The sequence below is a fragment of the Danio rerio genome, chromosome 11 (genome assembly GCF_049306965.1).
Source record: "Danio rerio strain Tuebingen ecotype United States chromosome 11, GRCz12tu, whole genome shotgun sequence".
Taxonomy (NCBI): Eukaryota; Metazoa; Chordata; class Actinopteri; order Cypriniformes; family Danionidae; genus Danio; species Danio rerio.
In genome coordinates this window covers 7249714-7271633 of record NC_133186.1, presented here as the reverse complement: position 1 = coordinate 7271633, position 21920 = coordinate 7249714, and the positions used below count along the sequence as shown (strand labels likewise).

Below are 21920 nucleotides of genomic sequence, written 5' to 3'. Positions count from 1 at the left end.
GAAGAATTTGCAACAACTTCAGCATTTGGTTGAAAAATTATTTAATTCAGTTTTGGAAAATATATTGTTTTGTTCAATGCAACTAGATGTAAAAAGCAGCAGTGTGCTGTGGAATTTAGGGTCAACCAGCAGTGGACAATTAAGTCTTATTTCTACGGACCCCTTCTTGATTTGTGAACTCAAAAGGATGGAAGCAGATTCTCATCTCGCTGCTTTTCGATCATTCATCTGTTCGTGACGTGTCTGCACATCATCAGATAAACAGGACTTTTGCTGATGGGAAACATTATGAAAAATAAATAAAGACACAGACGCTGGCAAAGAGGGGGAAGCTATTTACAGAGTCCCTACGTGGCATGTCTGTCGTTAAAAAGCACCATTGAAAGAGAAGCTCATTGGTTTAACATCAAATTCCATCCTTTCTGAAGCAGAACTGAGGCGCTCTGCTGTATGACAGATTGGGTTGATGACTGTGTTGTGAATCTACTCTGCTTTCTTTGACTTCCTCTTGCGGGTTCCTTCGCTCAGTTCCTCCTTGTTTTTGGCAGGAGAGAGGGGTGCAGGGGCAGCAGCTGGAGCAGCATGGTGGTGATCATGGGCGTCTTCGGTACCCAGGGGGGAACCGAATAGCACGTGGCACACCCAAGACTCGATGAGGGCGAAGGGCGATCCATGAGAGTGACGAGCTGTCATGAACACCTGTGTAGTGAATAAAACAAAAAGGTTTTAAAGGGCACCTATGATGGAAAATCAACTTGTGGAAGATGTTTGGACAGTACTGTGTGTTGGTATAATGTGTCCACAACAAGGTTGTAATAGTTTCTGATTTTTCAATAGTTTTAAGTTTTATTTTGTTTTGACTTTTTGTTTTCAGATTCAGTCAGTTTTAATTAGTTTTAGAGGTTGATTTACTAGTTTTTATTAGTTTCTATATTTTGAAATTTTTTATTAGTTTCAGTATTTTTTTTGTAAACTAGGATATTAAGTGGAAGAATCAAAATCATTACAATTATTATTGTATAATAAAAACTCAACCAAAGATTAACATTTTTTGACACAAGAACACTACCATCTAAGGGCGTAGATTCGCTCTAGACATTGGTGAGGACATACATCCCTAGAACAGCACAAATTCTGTTTCGCGTTTTAAAAAACATAAACAACGTACATAATAGCTTCAGCCAATCAGATCGCTGTATGCAAATACACCAGATAGACAGTGGCCTATAGCTGACTGAATTTCATTGGCTAACGCTTCTATGACGATCGCTTCAGCCTCAACTTCAGACACGCCTTTAGTCAAGCGTTGACGCTGAAGCCCCGTGTGAATGGGCCGTTAGTAATCAATACAACTGTCAATGAAGCATATGAGGGATAATAGTTCAGTTCACTTATTTACTGTAAATAATATGCTGTACTAAACAGAAACACATATACAACAGCTAAAACAAAAAATTCACATTACACATTCACGAGGAATCTTGCTTCAGAAATAACTCCTCTCCCTCAGTCATTTTTCATCAAGCAAGATTCGCTTGGCCAACCAGAGGCGGCAGTAACGCACCAAAAACTTTGTTGTCGAACCCAGTAAAACAGGAAGAAGAAGAAATCGTCATTCTCGCCATCATATTGGCTACGTCCGAAACCGCATACATCCATACTATATAGTACGCTAAAATCAGTATGCGAGCCGAGTAGTATGTCCGAATCATAGAATTCGAAAATCAGTATGCGAGAAGTACCCGGATGACTTACTACTTCTGGCGAGATTATAATAATGCCCCACGAGAGAATTCATGAATGGAAGTGATGCGACGCAACTGACGCAGGTAGGTCACATGACCATGACAAAATGGCGGATGTAGTAGGTCCGAATTTCATTCATACTTTTCACATTCATACTGTATAGACAGGGGCGCAACTACACATTTACTGAGGGGTATGCGGGTTCAAATTTTGTGTGATCCCTCTTATTTTATATTAATTAATTAATAATAAATTAAGACAAATTTTCAGATTATCTTATAACTTTTGACATTATGTATGATTTGACAGTTTATTTTGATAAAAATAAAAACAAATCTAAACAGTTACATCTACATGACCACTTTCGGCTGTGGGACTGCATGTTATTGTGTTAAATGATTTTGAATTAAACAATAACAATATTATATTCGTTTAAAATGCAAAATAATGTTTTTTAATAAAACATATTTATTTATTTTTATTATTTGAAACTTTTAATAAGGATAATTTTAAAAATAGTTTTGGCACAACGGCGCCCCCCTATGTGTGGCGCCCCTATGCGCCGCATATACTGCATACCCCCTTGTTGCGCCACTGTGTATAGAACGTACTTTTCTAACAGCCGAGCAGTACCTTTAAATTCAATTGCAGTACCTACTGAGTAGTAGGCGGTTTCGGAAGCAGCCATGGATTTACTTTCATTGGCTAGACACCGGGCTCTGAGCTCCGTGAATATTGGTGCCGTCACTTATTGATCCGCTATCAGTTAAAAGTAGCTTGTGTGGACGCTACTGCGCTACTTGACTATTAAAATAGCTTCACCACTGAAGGCTATTTAATTTAGAAAGTAGCGACACTACCGCCACACTACTGACAAATGTAGTGAAGATAGTAGCGTCACTACATGAAGCGACGCTACTGCCCAACACTGATAACCAGGCACGTGCACAAATAAGGCTTAACCTGTGCAGTGCACATGCCCTTTTTAGTCTTGGACAGAAAGTGCCCTTCCAAAATGATCTAAAGTGCCCCCGTGCCCAATCCAATTATGTTAAGCGCATTTAAGCATCACATATTATTTGCACATTTATTGAATGGAAATGTTTCTGATTCACGTATGTAATCTCGTCTTCAGATGGTGCCTTTATAGCAATGTACTTGCAGTCGATCGATAAGATTACATTGGGAAAATAGGCGATCGCTGCAAATTTCGATTTAAAGTTTGGCTGGTAACTGCATGGTATGGAAACCTTACAAACCTGCTAGATATGAGGATGATCCCCCCATACAGCTGCCATTGCACGGCTCAAAAGTACTTTGTAGTGTGCAACTTAACACAATTGCCTCTAGGAGTCGCCAATAGAAACAAAACAAACACACACTAGAAATGCACGAACGCCAGACATGAATTTGGCGTGGACTAACGCACACTCTGACGTCCATTTCATTGTTAGTAAATCCAAACGTGAGCGTGAAACCTGGCGTACCCAAAGTTTTTGTGCATACGCAGCGTTGCTACATGAGGCCCCTGGTGTCCTGCAGAATTTAGCTCCAACTATAACCTGCCTATAGGTTTTCTACTGATCTTGAAAATTCTGATTAGAAGCAAAATTTGCACACAGCCCTCCAGGAACGAGATTGCCCATCCCTGCTCTAAACATTACTGGGTTGTCAAAAAATTAACCCAATGTTGAGTTTTGCCATATATGACCCAATTTTGGGTTACAACAGTCAATAATTTTTTAGAGTGCTGTTGCCTTTGGTTACTTTTCTGCATCACATGTAGGGGTGTCAAAAATAATCGTTTTTTCGGTGCACTGCGATGCAGACATGGACAATTCGATATCGGTTCTGTAATAATCATAACCGGTTATTACTGACGTCATTTACCTCATATGCGCTCTGTCACGAGGGAGGCGATCGCGAGTATTTACAGCGCTTTAACTAGGCTACTTAAAACTCATAAACTGTGCACAATTTCACTGTGTGTGTTTGCTGGATCAGTCTTTCACTGACATTTACAACAATAGCCCTATTTCACTGAGATCCAGAGAATGAAAGTAGCCTACTCCATTTCTCTCTCTCTCTCTCTCTCTCTCTCTCTCTCGCGTGCGCGCTCTGTCTCTGTCTCTCTCTCTCTCTCTCTCTCTCTTTCTCACAAGTGGGCCCATTTGACCTGCTGGCGTGGCCTGCCGCTTATCAGCATCACTCATCTATGAAGAACGCAGCGCGCAAGAGCCAATCGCAACCGTTTTTTTTTTTTTTTTTGAGGGTGTGACCAATCAAAGAGGTGTAAGAGAACTAGACAAGGATCAGAAATTGAGCTGGATATTTATATTTGTTTATATTATTTGCTAAATGCTCGTTTTGTTTAAAGTTACAGTTTATATATCTGACTGTTTGTATTAAATTACAAAATTATATTACAAATAGTATTTAAATATAAATATATTCATACATTTTAATACAAGAAATGCTGCTGTGAAGAAAATATAAAACTGTGTATGGAAAGCACCGTCAATGCACCGTGATGCATCAATTGAACCGAATCGATGGCATGATAATCGTTACCGAACCGAACCGTGAGACTAGTGTAGGTTCACACCTCTAATCACATGCCTTAATAATACATGCAGATTATAAACTTTCATTAATTTGGTCATCTATCCCATCTCAACATTGCAGATCCTGTTATGTGACTATTGCGGACACACCCATTGCAATATCGATGCCGAAACAATATATTGTGCAGCCCTAATTCCCTTCATGATGGAAACCCCACTATATTAAGGTATGAATGGCCAGTTTTCTGTTTTTACATGCCACTGTTACGCTGAGTATTACCTTGGATGAGACCATGAAAAGTGTGAAGAGGCAGATGAGTGTGCTCTTCGACACAGGGAGCACGTGAGCCTCCTGGAGAGTGAATAAAATTGCTCCATACAGACTGGCCTTGGTAGGGCTAAAAAAAAAAGAAGAATCACAGTCTTATTGTTTACAGAAATCATTCATATAAAATATAACAGCTCTTTCATGAAATGCGACTTTAAAAAAAAGAAATGTCATGTGGACTATACCTTTATGCTACTTTTTAATGGAATTTTCTTCTATTTATGAAATTTAACCAGACATAGTCACTATGAGGTGTGACTTTCACACACCTCTCCTAAGAGAAACACTCCACTTCTTTGGAAATAGGTACATTTAACAGGTCATCTACAGTTATACCATTTTTGAATCCATTTAGTCGATCCCTAGGAGCAATTTTAGCTTAGCTTAGCATAAGTCAATTAAATGCATTAGACCATTAGCATCTCGCTCAAAAATGACCAAAGAGTTTAGATCATTTTCCTATTTAACCCTTGTGTGGTGTTCATATTTATGTTACTCTCCTATAATCTCTCTAATAATTTCTGCAGCCCGCTCCATTGCTGGGTTTTTAATTCAACATAATAAAAACATTCATGTTAACATACTCAATAGATGTTTACTTCATCCCAATTTCAAGCAATATAAACATTGTTAATGGTTATTATTTTCCATTTACCTTTGTTAGATCACATATATGAGTTAAAGTGCTACTTGTTTTTGCCCTGTCTTTCCCTTGAACACATTGGCTTTTCATGCCAGCCTGTGCAACACATGAGGAGGAGATTTACTGTGGAACATGTTTACTTTTTGCATTTGATGCATGTATAACCTATTGTGTATAGAGTTCCACTTAGAACCACAGAGTTAAGGTACCCATGACCTACCGTTTTAACACCTTCTTTAGCCACAAGGACCCAAACAGTAATGTAAATGTGTAGGGGGGTCATTGAAAATGTATTCTGATTTCTGTTCTTCATAGAAAATGAGCCAAAGCCAATGAGTCTGAGACTAAAACATAATGACTTGTAATAATTTTATTTTGATAAAAAGTAAAAACCGGTTTCACAGACCCGAACACCATACAAAGGTTAAAGCTTGACTCTTCTGTAGTTACAGTAGCCACATTTCCACTGTCAGGCCAGTGTGAGCAAGAGCTTTTATCAGGCTGACCAGTAGCTTTGTTTTTTCACTTATTTATTTATTAATTAATTTTTTGGCATATGTACTCATGCTTGATTAGAAAACTAGTGTAATGGCGACACACCATCTTTATCAGACTTGGGCAAACTCTGCCTTCTCTTTCATTCCAACCCGAACCCCCAGTTGACCCTCTTTGGCCCTTGCCATACGGCTTGTACAGGCCAGTGGCGCCCCTGAACGCGACTATTGTGCACTTATGCTGCGTTCACACCAGAGGCGGAAGAAGCGTCAATAGCGAGTGATTTACATATTAAGTCAATGCAAAGACGTGAATAGACATCCTGTGGCGCGATACACGCAAATAAGGTGCTGCAAATGACGCGACGCGACGCATTTTGTCCGATTGACGTGGTTGACATGCTTAATGCAAGTTTCTTGCGCATCGCTCAAGTTGGAGAATCTGAACTTTAGTGGACATTCGCGCTGCATTAACAAATCAGGTGCTTGCTCTTGTAGGGGCTTGATTATGATGTAGCACCTGTTGTTGGTGTCCTGGGGAAAAATCCTCCTGCCGACACCGACAACAGTTCATCAAACTGGGCTCAGCTCAACCGGAAACACCGGTGAAAGCCTCCATCATCCAGCTTAAGATTCTGGAGGAGTTTACGAACTGAGAGATGGGGGTGCACCACTGAATGGATCGAGTGGCCATTTAGCAATGAAGCTACAGTCACCAGGCAGACAGAAGCTCTGCCCATGATCTGCATAGAAAAAGACTTTTAGACTTTTACAATAAATAAAATAAATAATAATAATAATAATAATACAAATGAATATTATTAAGTAGAATTTTTTTTTTAAACTTCTTAATAAATTGCCTACTGTGTGTACTTATTCATTCATTCATTCATTCATTTTCTTTTCGGCTTAGTCCCTTTATTATTCTGGGGTCGCCACAGGGGAATGAACCGCCAACCTATCCAGCATATGTTTTACACAGCGGATGTCCTTCCAGCCGCAAGCATGTTTCTAGGGAAACATCCACACACTCTCATTCACACACATACACTACAGACAATTTTATCGTACGCAACGTACTGCATGTCTTTGGACTTGTGGGGGAAGCACCCGGAGGAAACCCACGCGAACACGGGGAGAACATGCAAACTCCACACAAAAAAAGCCAACTTACCCAGCCGAGGCTTGAACCAGCGATCTTTCTGCTGTGAGGTGACAGCACTACCTACTGCGCCACCGCGCCGCCCCATTAGCGATTTATATGATTTATATAAGAGATTAAAATACGTGTTAGCTAGTTTATGTTTTAGAATAGAATATGTAATATTCTAAATATTTTTTGTAAAAGCAGCATAGGCCCTTTATGTGTCGTTTACATATATTTAAATTAATATGCAAAACGAATGTTGGATTGCTTGTGTAAAACAATATAATTTGCTTGAAAAATTATGGGGTTTTTCTCTAAAGAAGTTCCTACTCCACCCTGTTTAGAGCATCAATATGGAAGTTTACATTATAACTAAAGTGGTTCAAACGATTGATCTGTGACAGAGCAACTACAGTTTTGGGAAGCACTCGTCACTACATCGTCCTTTTCCCAAACGATGCATCGTACTATGATAGTTCAGCTGTGTCATGCCATTGTTTAGGAAATGTACTCCAGACCTGGAGATCACATGAATGGATTTAAAAATGGTAAAACTCAACTCCTTAACTCTGGGGCAAATGTAAAATGACCCTATTTCCAAAAAAGGCAAGACTCCCATTAAAGGTTTTCACAGATGAACAGACCACTCACAATGACATGTTCAGGACTTCATTGGTCTCCGGCTTCCAGACTCCTCGCAGCAGCTGCTCGAAATTGGACATGAGAGCAACCCCTGACCCTGTGAATATTAACAGAGACAGCAGAGCACAGATCTCCTGAACAAGGGTTTTTAAAGGGTGTTATCAAAGTGTTACATGACCACCAAAAATAAATCCCTCTGGAGATATAAGATACTTACCCTTGACATAACCAGTGATGACCATGATCAGCCAGCCGTGGTGATACGCATGGTGAGCGTGATGGACTCCGGCTGCGATTTTACGAGTACGGACTACTTCTTTCAAAGCCACCAGCACGAGTTTCACAGGCATGAACGCCACACATTTGTAGAACAGGTTAAGAGGGCAGAAGAAAATCAAGTACCTGAAAAGGAGGGAGGGAGAAAATCGCATTCTAAGAAAACTTAATACACAAAGAGCCCTGTTGTTTACAGTCACATGTTGGTGAAATAAGGTTTAAAAAAGTTTTAAATACAACTGGGCAGTTTGATACCTTGTCAAAGAAGAAATGTGTTAACTGCTTAATGTTCTGCAGAAATGCTTTACATTATTTGCACATGCAGTGTGCAAAACACCATGTAGTGCAGTAAGTGGTGGAAAGAGGACAGAAAAACCATAATCAAGTAAAAGTACAATTGCTTGCTCCAAAAATATAGTGCAAGTAGAATAAAAACATTTGTATGAGTAGTATGGTGTGTATCTTCATGAGTAGTATAGAGTAAAGAGTCTTTCCAAAAGTATTCAAAAGTAATAAGTATTACACTGTGAAACTTATTCCACATTATACCCTTAAAAATGTAGCTTACATCAGTGGCAATTTCTTTTATGTAAGTTAAATTACAGTGCATCTGGAAAGTATTCATGGCGCTTCACTGTTTGCACATTGTTTATGTTACAGCCTTATTCCAAAATGGATTAAATTCATTTATTTTCTCAACAATCTGCACACAATACCCCATTATGACAATGTGAAAAAATTGTCTGTAGAATTGTCTGTAGACCTCAGAGACAGGATTGTCTTGAGGCACAAGGCTGGGGAAGGTTACAGAAAAATTTCTGCTGCTCTGAAAGTTCCAAATGAGCACAGTGGCCCACATCATCTGTAAGTGGAAGATGATTGGAATCACCAGGGGCCTCATGTATCAACGCTGCGTACGAACAAAAACTTTGCGTACGCCAGGTTTCACGCTCAGAATCGCTCACGTTTGGATTTACTAACAATGAACTGAACGTAGGGATGTGCGCAGCTTCACGGCAGCTTTCTGGCAGGCGTACGCACATTTTTTGTGCGTGTCTGTTTTATTTAAATTGTTGACTCCTAGAGGTAGTTGTGTTAAATTGCTCTCTACAAAGTGTCTGAGCCTTGCAATGGCAGCTGTATGAGACAGGTTCATCTAGCATGTATATAAGGTTTCCATACCATACAGTTGACCAGCTAAACATTAAAGCGCAAATTGCAGCGGTCGCCTGTTTTCCCAATGTAATCTGAGCGATCTACTGCACGCACATTGCTATAAAGACACTATCTGAAGATGAATTTGCATGCGTGAATCAGAAACATTTCCATTTAATAAATGTGCAAATAAAATATGATGCACAAACTTATTAATGATTCCTACTTGTCTTTCTCGTGATAAATAGTTGGCAAAATCTGATATGTAGCGGGGAAATATAGAAAAAAGAGTTCATTGGACGCTGGATTCGAACCGAGATCATGCTCGAACGTGTCAAAGCATGTAGACATGCGACTTTTGAGCTGCGCCACCGAAACTAATGTGTGTACTGCAACATTTTACACCTATAAATCACACTCTTTCGGTTTAATTCACTCAGTGCGATGTTCAGACCCAACTGTGTTAACCGCATCAGCTAAACTCTCTATTTTTTCTTTTGTTGTTAATTCCGGAGAACAAACTTGCAAATAACACCGCTTTTCTCTGGTCTACCTCCGAAAGCAGTACCTCCAATTCACATTCTGTTCAAAGTTTCTCTTTTTGCTTGCTTTTGCCATTGCTTTTTCGTTGGGTTTTGCCCGGTTTTGCCATAAGTAGAGTCATTAGCATATTCATACGGGGGAGGAGGCAGGGAGGAGTTTTGTGCTCGTGCATGTTGCGCTCAGTTTCACGTTCATTCGGATGTACAAAAGAATATGCCTGAGATTCGGCGTACGCAGTGTTTCATACATCTGAATTTTTTTCTGCGTACGCACATTTACAGCTTTGTGCGTACGCAATGTTTTAGTATGATTTCCAAGCAAGTCTTCGTACATGAGGCCCCAGGACTCTTCCTAGAGCTGGCCGGCCATCTAAGCTGAGTGATCAGCGAGAAGGGCCTTAGTCAGAGAGGTGATCAATAATCCGATGGTCACTCTGAGCTCCAACATTCTTCTGTGGAGAGAGGAGAACTTTACAAAAGGACAACCATCTGTGCAGCAATCCACCAATCAGGCCTGTATGGTAGAGTGGCCAGACGGAAGACACTCCCTGCCTGGAATTTGCCAAAAGGCATCTAAAGGACTCTCAGACCATAAGAAACTAAATTCTCTGATCTTATGAGACTAAAATTGAACTCTTTGGAGTGAATGCTAGGCGTTTATGTTTGGAGAAAACCAGGCTCCGCTCATCACCAGGCTAATACCATCTCTTCAGTGAAGCATGGTGGTGGCAGCATCATACTGTGGGGATGTTTTTCAGCAGTAGGAACTGGAAGACTAGTCAGGATAGAGGGAAAGATGAATGCAGCAATGTACAGAGACATCCTGAATGAAAACCTGCTTCAGAGTGCTCTTGACCTCAGACTGGGGCAACGGTTTATCTTCCAGCAGGACAATGACCCAAAGCACACCGCCAAAAGATCAATGGAGAGGCATTCACTGATTGCTTACTTCAAACTCGGCTCAAAAACGGCCTCATGATCATGTCTGAAACTAGTAAACGTAGATCTGTTCATTCAAACACTATGCGTGAAGTGAAAGTGAAGGTCTCTCTTTGTGTATTTTTGTGGAGGATCTAGCGAGGCTCAATGGTGTTTCTGCCATTGAATGTAAAATAAACTTGCATATGAGCGTCAGACGTGCTCTGGCGGAGTTCACTGTTTCTGTCAGCGATCTCTCAATAATACCCAGCTGCAAACTCAACCGCCATCAGATTAATGCATTTCAACAGATTTAGGGTGTTTACTGTATATTACATTTGTCTGTATATTTTTGAATAGTAGATATTTAATATTAGATATTCAGTCAGTCCAGCTTGAAGCAGAAGCTGCTCTTTTACAATCTCCCTGTTGACCTGTGGTTCTCTCACATATCTGTAAATAAATAAAGATTTTAATTGAGCCTTTCATATAAACATGTTAGAGAAAATGTCAGACAGGTTTGCCTTCAAAAATTGATCGGAGAAAGAAGTGAGCCCTGAAGTGAAAAAGGTAAAGAACCCCTGCTTTAGATGGTGATTTGCAGGGTAGGACAGGTTTTCAGCGCTATCAGGCTAACGTTAGCATCTGTAACAGATCTCTTTTGCACATTTCATTAAAAAAAAAAAAAAACATTTAAAAGATTCTTACCACACAGCTGAGGCCAGGAGGATGTGACTATTGTTATGGAAATAGTCGATGGGACACACGCCAAGCATGATGTCTGCTAGTATATAGCTCCCGAAGCAGTATAGCATTGCACAGAGCCATGAGGCCACTGGACTCCTGCGGGACACTTCCACAGCACCTGATCAACACAGATCATTACATATAAGAGGAACTCTTTTGATCTTTATAGCTTAATATAATTTCACGTGCACATTTAAACACAGTAAACAAAATGAGATCCCATTCCCCACTAGACATATGGCGATATTCAGTAATTGACTATATCATGACAATGAACATGCATGATACTGATGTTGTGGGCACTTAAAAATACTGTGAATAATTCTATAATCTTTTAGGGCGCTTTACAAGAATATCCACATTAGATTCGCAGTGGTGTTCATACCAGAGCCAAATACTTGAAGACTCAATTGGCTAGCTTAATAGTTCCAACAAGAACATTTTCCCATGTTAATCTGACCTACTACATGCTGAAATATTCTGTGACTATTTACAGTGCTGGGGTGGCACGATGGCCCAGTGGTTAGCACTGTCCCCTCACAGCAGGAAGGTCGCTGGTTCGAGTCCTGACCAGGTCAGTTGGCATTTCTGTGTGGAGTTTACATGTTCTCCCCGTGTTCGCGTGGGTTTTGGACCCACAGTTCAAAGACATGTGGTACATGTGATTTGAATAAACTAGATTGGCTGTAGAGTATGTGAATGAAAGAGTGTATGGGTGTTTCCCAGTACTGGGTTGCAGCTGGAAGGGCATCCGCTGTGTAAAACATATGCTAGATAAGTTGGCGGTTCATTCCGCAGTGGATGAATAAAGGGACTAAGCTGAAGGCAAATGAATGGATAAAGCTAATGTATGTTAACACTGTGCAATAATTAAGGCTCCAAAAGTTTAACGGAAGACATTATTTAACAGAATTAAACTCCCAATGAAAATTACAAAAGGTTTAATTCATCTTAGGTGATGTTCATTTCTCAGCTAAAGCCTAAAAACACATTAGTTCTGTTCTTGCAACACAAAAAGAGAAACTTTTTTATTTTTGTGAACAGACTCAAGCTACATTGCTGGTTATCGATAGTGCTCGAATTGAGGGGGAAGCAGGGGAATGGCATCCCCTTTATGGAAAAAAAATGACAAAAAAAATCCCCTTTGTAAAACCGCCATTCCCCTTACCATGCCTTTTAGATTAATAACAGTGTGTGTAATGTAATACTTGTCATGCAAATAAATAGTAAAATTTTCCATTTATGGTAATTTATGACTTATAAACAACAACGATTGACCAATCAGAAGTCAGTATTGTAATAAGGCGTCACGCACAAGCGCAATACAGTTCATTGCGTCATTTCGTGCGATTTTCAAAACGTCTAGAGAGCAGTTCAGGCGCAACTTTAAAAAGAAGAGAACTGAAGGTATGAGATTGAGTTGTTTAATATTATATACACTCTAAAAGACGGGTTATTTATTTAACCCAATAGTTGAGTTAAAAATATTTGGTGCGTTGTTGGTTTATTTTGAACCTTTATTGGGTTATTTATTAATAACTCAATCAGTTGGGTTAAATGTTTGGTGCTTTGTTTGGTTATCTTTGTTAGGTTATTTATTGGGTTAAAATGTTTGAATTTCAACTGATTTAACTGACAGAACAGCTGTATTAATATGCATACGTAATGTTGTTTTTGCATTATAAAGTTTATTTGAGCTTTAACGCAACATGTTGTTTCTTTTTTATCACATTACCTCGCCGTGTTACGTTTTTTATATCCGTTTTACCAGAACTCTTAATTTGATGATACAAACGCACGCTTCATAGCCTTTAAAGTGCTTTTCTCTACCTTCGTGTTCATTTGTACAGTTTTTTTTTTTTTTTGGAGAAAATTATACACACATTTGAGATATTAGTGGTTAACCCAACAATATTGTTATTTTGTAACCCAAATTGTAGGTTTAACCTTAACAACTCAATGGATTGGGTTAAAATAACCCAACAGCAGGTCGGTGCCAAAACAACTCATCATTGAGTTACCTTTTATTGGGTTATTATTTAACCCACAACTGTTTTAAGTGAGTATGTATGCTGTACCTGCCGTGTATAACTCCATTTCAGAACAGTTTAGGTGGCTTGATGTGGGTGTAAAATAAGCTTTTCTATATTCACTGTAAAACACAGTTAACAGGGTTTGATTTACTTTAGCGATGCAAGTTTCGCCATTATAATCTAAGGTACCGCAGATTCTGGGTTCCCTGTTTCTAAATTGAACCGTTATTTTTATGCCTCAAATCAGAACTCAAGTGATGTGATGAATCACTGTTGTCCAAATGTTGCTCCGTTTTCTCGAAAGTGCTTCCAAACAGCTCAGCTGATGTACATCTCCATACTGCATTTTGTTTATGAATGAATCTTGAGCTATGATTTGAGACAATGGTTCAGTCGTCCATTCAGACAGACATTTGTGAATGAATCAGCTGTTCTTAACACTTTATTAAATAAATCATTCAGTGACAAAAACGCACACATAACTCCATCTTATGACAATTTTAATTTCAAATCTCATGACATTTTTATTATTATTTCATTGCATTCATGCCACCTCCTACGTCTTGTCAATTTATAAATAAACAGTAAATGTATCTAAATGCTAACTTGGCTTTTTTTCTTTGCCATCTTTGTTGTGTCGGGAGGATTTTTGTTGATTTAATCTGATTGTAAAAAAACAGAAATGTGCGCACATCTAGAAAATCTTGAAGGCAGGTGCACGATCAAAAAACAAACATTAGTAGCAAAAGATTCAAAGTAAATCGGCACACTGCCACTTTAGCTCTCAAAAATTGTTTTAATGTCAATATCACAAAATCACAACGTTTCGACTGACATGGTCTTCATCGGTCGAAACGTTGTGATTTTGTGTTATTGACATTAAAAAAAATTTTGAGAGCTAAAGTGGCAGTGTGCCGATTTACTTTGAATCTTTTGCTCTTAATCTGATTGTAAGACATTCTTTCTGATATTATTTCAGTTTATATAAAAAAGCTTATGTAATAAAGTAATTTTATATTAAGTCAATCAAACAGTTGTCAAAGACTTACATTGTCAATTAATTAATTGTCCCTCTTAATTTCATAATTTTCTTTAAAATGACATGCATTTTTTCATCCAGTGACTGGTGTGACTGAATCACCTGACTCAGCCTTCACAGTCACTGAGAAGATTTGTGAATTTTATTATTTTCGTATTATATTTCGCTTTCCAGAGATCGCTGGTTCTCACACGAACACTAAAGACTACACTTCCGCCTTCCCCTGGACTACATATTCATACATGCTCTCCGGTTACACTCAAACATGCTCACTCATCAAGATTGATTACATTCTCACCAGCTGAGCCTTGTCAGAGACTGATTACACACCCTACATAAACCACTCATTTAGTTTGCCGAGTCTTGTTAACTATAAGTGACATTACAACGTGTGTCTCCCTGTCTTGTTTATCCGTGTTTAGATCCTAGCCTTGTATTCCCTGTTATCCTGTTTAGCCGCCTGCCTTACGACCTGTTGCCTGTTATACTGACTACGATTCTGGACTGCCTGAAAATACCTGTTTGCACCTGTTTGATCTTTGCTTGCCTTACGCTGAATAAACCTGCATTGTGGATCTTACCTCCAGTTGTCTCTGTCACTCCCCCCGTAGTTACACTTATTTTGTAGAATATTAATGATTTTAACCTTAGTATCTGTAGTGTTTTACCCTTAAAATGATTTCTAATTGGCATGTCACAACCCAAAATTGAAACTTTGTTTCTAAAAGCTGTACTCAAATATAAAGTTTCATAAAATCTCCTAATAGATCTATTTTAAAAGCTAAACCATTGCAACTAGCAATTAGCATGCACTGTAAAAGAATTTTTGCTGCCTTCATTATTTTAGTTGAATCAAATGAGCTTTGCTTGTCATGTCAACTTACATCAATCACAACGACTAAAATATTAAGTTGATCTTAAAAAGTTCTCCATTTATTTACTGCTGAGGATACTGACTTGACCTTTTATTAATAAATGATCATTTTTTTAGACTTGAAATAGTGGAAATATAGCTATGTTTTGTTCTATGCTTGGATAGAGTTGTAGAGTTTGTGGATGGATATATTTGAAAATAAATCAAATAAATTTTATTCAATCATTTTAATCAGTTTTTGAAAGAGCTAGTAAAAATATTTTACAACTGGGATATTTAAAAAAAATCCTTAGCATTTAGCCTTGTATAAATCTAAAATTTCATTCATAATGGTCTTAAAAAGTCTTGCATTTAACTTGGTGAATCCTGCGGAAACTAGGGGTGTCACGATTTTGATTTTTAATTGAAATCGATCGAAATTTATGCTCAATTTCGAGTATCGAATCAAAAAATAGAATCGTCGATGCTGCCACGCCCCCATGTCACGTCAGCTTGGCTTGCCGAGCGGGAAAAAACAGGCTTGTTGAAGTGCTTGTTAAACTGCAGAAGCAGGAGACCCGTCGATAGAACTTAAACCCTCTCCTCTTTCAATGAAGTCGCCGGTGTTTAAGCATTTTGGATTTCCAGTGAGTTATGTTGACAACATTCGTGTTGTCGACAAAAAAAACACAGTTTTGCAAGCTCTGCTATGTACGTATTACGTATGGTTCGTCTGATAGACAACGATCCTCCGCCCGCCCCCGTTGCAAATCCGCTCGTGAAAAGTACACACTCAGGCCCTGTTTACACTGTCTTTGTTTTAAAATGGCATTTTAGAACGACAACGATTTGACATCCACAGTGGCGTGTAGCATTTCTGAGCAGCTTTCCTTCCTCACTTCCTCTAAAAATACACATCACGTGACCACAAACACAGACGCACTCACAGCCATGCGCTCGAGACAGCAGGTCCAGGCAGTCAGAGGACTGCTTCAATCTTTCACTCACTTGTACTTAGTCATTTTTAGCGAACACCTCAGATACTGTTGGCTGGTTCCTGTTGGTTGTGCGTCTTTTTTACCGACGCCATTATAACGACACAGATCACTGCCTATTCACGAGTCCCGCAGGAAAAGTGATTGACAGGTGGTAATTATGAGTGTATCTTGCCTTTATTCATTTACTGTATGATTTGTTTATGGGTAAAACAAAGACCATGTAGGTCAGGTAGTTTAAACGGTAGGCTGCAAATAATTAATTGGTCATTAATTAATTAATTATTCATAATCGAAAATCGAATCGAATTGTGCCTTCAGAATCGAAAATGTAATCGAATCGAGAATTTGGAGGATCGTGACACCCTTAGCGGAAACCCTGGGTTTAGCTTTTTTACATTATTGTTTACCCTTAAAATGGCCATCATTTCAAAATCCTTTTCGGTTTTCCACACGATTTTGACACCACTATGAGATGTTGTATATATCAAGATCTGGAGATCCACACTACCCCTCTGAAATCTCCTGGGATGAACACATCTTACAAAACAGGTGTAGCTCGGGTAGATACGCACCCAACAGGCATTCTGAATGAAATCGGATCCTCTCAAATGTGGCCTAAAAATAAATAGAAGCTTGAAGCTTTTCATTCGTCTCAGACTGCAGGCCTGTTTTACACCACAACCTCCAAACAGCTGACAGGATGAGTTCACACAACAACTGGCTAATGTTTAGACAAACCAGTGCCAGTATGCTTGATCACTAAATATACTGTCGAATATATATGTATTATATCTAAAGATCTGATGCCATTTAAGAAATAACAATAAAACAGCCTCATCAGAAATATTAATCACACCTAAAAGTATAATGCTGTAAGGCGACATCCCAAACTAAATGAATAAATTAAAGTAATAGTTCACTCAAAACTATAATTATGTCATCATTTACTCTCACGTCACTTGTCACAAACCTGCTTGAGTTTCTTTTTTCTGTTGAACACATAAGAAGTTATTTTGAAGAATTTTTTACTTCTATAGTATTTGTTTTACCAACTACTCACTTAAAGGTTAAAAGTGCCCCAACATGTAACCCAACTATAGTTTATTATAGCACCTTCCCAACCATGGGTTATATTTACACAATGCATTGTTTTGTTTTTTTTATTAAATCAGTGATTCTCAAACCTTTTTTATCAAGTACCATCTCAGAAAATAATAGTCTCTCCAATTACCACCATAATGAGCAGTATTGAAGTACTGTAGCGTAGTAGGCCCAATAAAGCAGCTACAGCTCTGCACAGTTAAAAAATATGGCAGATTAATTCTTATTATTAAGAATATTTATTATTGTCAGCCACTTTAAACATTATAAATAGTCGGAACATTAACACTGCACTGTGTTTATATGTAAAAAATATGTATATAAAAACGTCAACATTTAAATTAAATTGTGCTTTTAAATGTTAAAAATGGTAGGTTACTGTTCTTATAAACTAAAAAAAAAAACTGCTGTACTTAAACACCTGCAAATATTGCCTGGACCTTAGAAATACACGCTATATGTCATCATATTCATATATAAATCATTCATTCATTTATTTTCTTATCGGCTTAGTCCCTTTATTAATCTGGGGTCACCACAGCGGAATGAACCGCCAACTTATCCATCATGTTTTTACGCAGCGGATGCCCTTCCAGCCGCAACCTATCTCTGGGAAAATATATAAATAATTTTTGATAAATTTAGAAATACATGTAGCATGTACATACATGTATGACATAATTGATTCCTCCTGTGCACCACTAGTGGTACACGTACCACTGTTTGAGAACCACTGGAATAAATTTTATTTTTTACAATTATGGTATTACTATTGCTACTATTACTAGTACTACTATTAATTTTGTAATTATGGCTGTGTAAATAAATAACATGCAGTTTTCAGAAATATTGAAAATACTTTATTTTTATTACATTTTAAGTTCCAGGGTTTTTATCGGTTTAATATAGATTGGCTGCGTGCACTCTGTTAAAATAGTAAGGTTAAAAATACCCCAACATAAAACCCAACTATATATATTATATATTATAGCACCTTCTCAACTATGGGTTATTTCAACCCAGTGCATTGAGTTATATAATTTAATTCAATACATTGGGTTATTTTGATTAAATGTTATTTTTTCCATTCTGGTATTACTATCGCTAATAGTAGCTACGACTACTTTTATAATTACGGCTGTGTAAATAAGTAACATACAGTTTTCAAAAATTATTGAAAATGCTTCATTTCTATTACATTTCAGTTAAAATACACTTTTGCTAAAATAAATTAAGAATCACAAACTATGAAGAAACAAAACACAGTAGATAGTTATGTAAGATGGTCCTGGATGGTGAAACGGATGAAAAAACATGACCGGAGAGGTAATTTGATAAAAAAAACAACATATTATTGCGCTATAGCTTAAATAAACTTTATAATCCAAAAATAACATTCAGCGCGCATATTAATACAACTTTTTCTGTCAGTTTAATCAGGTGACTGTTGAAATTCCAATTTTTAACCCAACTGGTTGAGTTATTAAATAAATAAACAAATAAAGGTTACAAATAACCCAACAAAGCACCAAATATGTTTAACTCAACCATTGTCAACCAAGTTTTCAGAGTGCATTTGTATCATCAGTAATTAAGAGTGCTGGTGAAACTAATATAAAACACGACACAGAGAGGTTATTTGCTAAAAAGATATAACAACAACATTATTGCGTTATAGCTAGGGTCAGATGGAATCTGCGGATGTTTTTTTGCAATTTCTGCAGAGAATTTTGGTAAAAATCTACAGATTTTGTGGAATTATTTTAGTAGTATCATAAAACCTTAATATGTAAAATAAAAAATAATATGTTTTTATTATTTAATGTTTAAAATGCAAATCCAATTAGACTCACTGTATTTGGTAAACAAAGCAAGTCTCTCATAGAATATATCTATTAAAAGACAGAAAATATTACAGTACAAACTGCCTTTTACATAAATCAGATGAACATTTTCATATTAGTCAATAATATTACTGTTATTAATTAAAAAACTTACTCAAGTAAATAAACTCAAGTAAATAAACAGAATAAATGTTTGGCTAAAAATCTGCGGAATTCTGCGGAAAATCTGCAGAATTCTGCATGCGCAGATTCCGTATGGGCCTAGTTATAGCTTAAATAAACTTTACACCCCAAAAACAATTACGTACGCATATTAATTCTGATTTTCTGTGTCAGTTAAATCAGTTGACTGTTGAAATTAAAACATTTTTACCCAATAGGCTGAGTTATTAAAAAAATAACCTAATAATAGTTGAAAATAACCCAACAAAGCACCAAATATTTACCCAACTGGTTGGGTTTTTAATAAACAACCCAATAAAGGTTAAAAACAACCAAACAAAGAGCCACATATTTTTTTTTTTACATTTTTAGAGTGTATGAAAGCCAATGGTTACAGGTTTTAAACATTCTTCAAAATGTCTTTTGAGTTTAATAGAAAAGAGAAACACATAAGGGTTTGGAACCACTTGAGGATGAGAAAATAGTGTGTAAATTTTTATTTTTCGTTGAGCTACAGCTTTAAGTAGCTTAAATAAAATACATAGCCTAAAATGATGACTATGTTTTGTTGTTTTGTAATAACATTTCTATAACACATTTACTCTTCCACAAAACCCCAAAACAAGTATCGTTAATGTAATTTAAAAGAACAAACAAACAAACAAAAGGATCAATAAAAGGAAGTCCAGAGTAAAACGTCAAATTCGTTACAGTAATAACAACTTCTGAGAGATTGAGATATATGGTTTGGACATGTTTTGAGGCAAATGAGCTAAACGCTTTGCTTAACAAATTTTACTGTGCTGCATTTCGTCCTGTCCTCTGTCGCTGTCTATTTAGGGCGCTTCTATTTATTGCAGTGAGACTTGCAGGGGAATGTGCACGGACTCTATCGTGTTTCGAAGAGGCTCTTCGAGTGGGACAACTCAATCCCATCCACACACACAAGGGGAAAACCCGCGTGCAAAAACACAAACGTAAAAAAACATAGAATACCCACGAATATGACTGTCCAGTGGTTGGACACACAGTGTTGGAGTAAACAAAACATGAATACAAACTGCACAGCACTTGTTGAAAATGCATGAGAAAAATATTCTTATTTGACGCCGTTTATTAAATGATGCCATAATCAAGTGCATTTTTAACAAATCGCCATTTTCATTTGACCCAAATTATGCTCAAGTACAAAGATCCTGTAAAAACAATTCCACTTACCTGGTTCATATTTGAGGTAGAGTATTGACACGATATAATAAGCAACATCAAAAACTGGAAACATCGCCATTTTCGAGAAATACTGGGCGATTTCGCCCAGATTTAGGACATCTAACACCTCCATGATGTTCTGACCTTACCGCATGAACAGATCTTAAAGAGACTCGCCGTGTGCACGAGTGAAAAAGGCTCCGCTTACACACAGATGCCTATTAATACACAGCTGAGGCTCAGGCGCGCTGCTGAGGAGAGCCACACACGGACGCTTCAGCTGCTGCTCACTGCATGGCCACAACGAGCGCTTGACTAATCGATTGTCAAGCCAGGCTCGATTTGGTAAAGCCTTATTGCCATACCTATTCCGAATTTCATTTTCTGCTAAACTTGAATAAATAGGCTACTATACTAAATAAATACTACATTTGTAAACCATAGCTATAAGCGTATTATACAATACAACACCTTCTTAGGGAACGCTACAGCCTTGGCTGGATTGGGCGTAGCGGTCGTAATGGCTTTTATAGCGGCCGTATTAGCTTTTATATTGTACAAAAACTGTATTTCTATCACACTACACCTAAACCTACCCCTCACAGGAAACTACTGGCTTCTTTGCATTCTTAAAAATGATTCAGTATGATTTATAAACTTGTTTGCCCACCAGGACCTCAATTTAATAAGTAGCCTACTGAGGAAAGGGTCCGAATCATTGGAAATTAAGGACTATATGATAATTTATTTTTTATTTTTTAATACATTTGCAAAACGTGTCAAAGAAGGCTGTGTTTTGTCAATATTGAGTGCTGTGTGTTCATCAATGAGCAAGAAAAAATAAAAAACTTAATTGATTTTTCATAGAAAATGGCTGCAACACTGATTGTTATCTGAACACTTTTAACAAATTTATGTGGATTGAACATAAAAAATTAAGTTGTTCCAAGGAAATCCCAAGGATTTTGTTGTTTCAGCTCATTTTAAATAGTTTGAACAAGTTAAAACATATTTTTTAAGTGTATAGCAAAGTATACATACAGTTGAAGTCAGAATTATTAGCCCCCCGAATTATTAGCCCCCCGTTTATTTTTTCCCTCCAATTTCTGTTTAACGGAGAGCAGATTTTTAAAACACATTTCTAAACATAATAGTTTTAATAACTCATCTCTAATAACTGATTTATTTTATCTTTGCCATGATGACAGTAAATAATATTTGACTAGATATTTTTCCAGACACTTCTATACCGCTTAAAGTGACAGTTAAAGGCTTAACTGGTTTAATTAGGTTGTTTAGGCAGGTTAGGGTAATTAGGCAAGTTATTGTATAACGATGGTTTATTCTGTAGACTATCGAAACAAATATAGCTTAAAGGGGCTAATAATTTTGACCTTAAAACAATTTTTTAAAAATCTAAAACTGCTTTTATTCAAGCCAAAATAAATCAAAGACTTTCTCCAGAAGAAAAAATATTAT

At 37.4% G+C, this 21920-nt stretch overlaps 1 protein-coding gene across 1 annotated transcript; it reads right to left on the bottom strand.

The window, feature by feature from the left end:
* Positions 1 to 24: 24 nt before the first annotated feature.
* On the bottom strand, positions 25 to 20622 carry tmem38a (transmembrane protein 38A). Its single transcript, NM_200900.1, is given in 6 exon segments — positions 25 to 699; positions 4591 to 4708; positions 7574 to 7661; positions 7782 to 7966; positions 11164 to 11320; positions 20451 to 20622. Coding segments are annotated over 6 exon segments (888 nt in total). The 5' UTR covers positions 20575 to 20622; the 3' UTR covers positions 25 to 483.
* Between the last annotated feature and the right edge of the window lie 1298 nt (positions 20623 to 21920).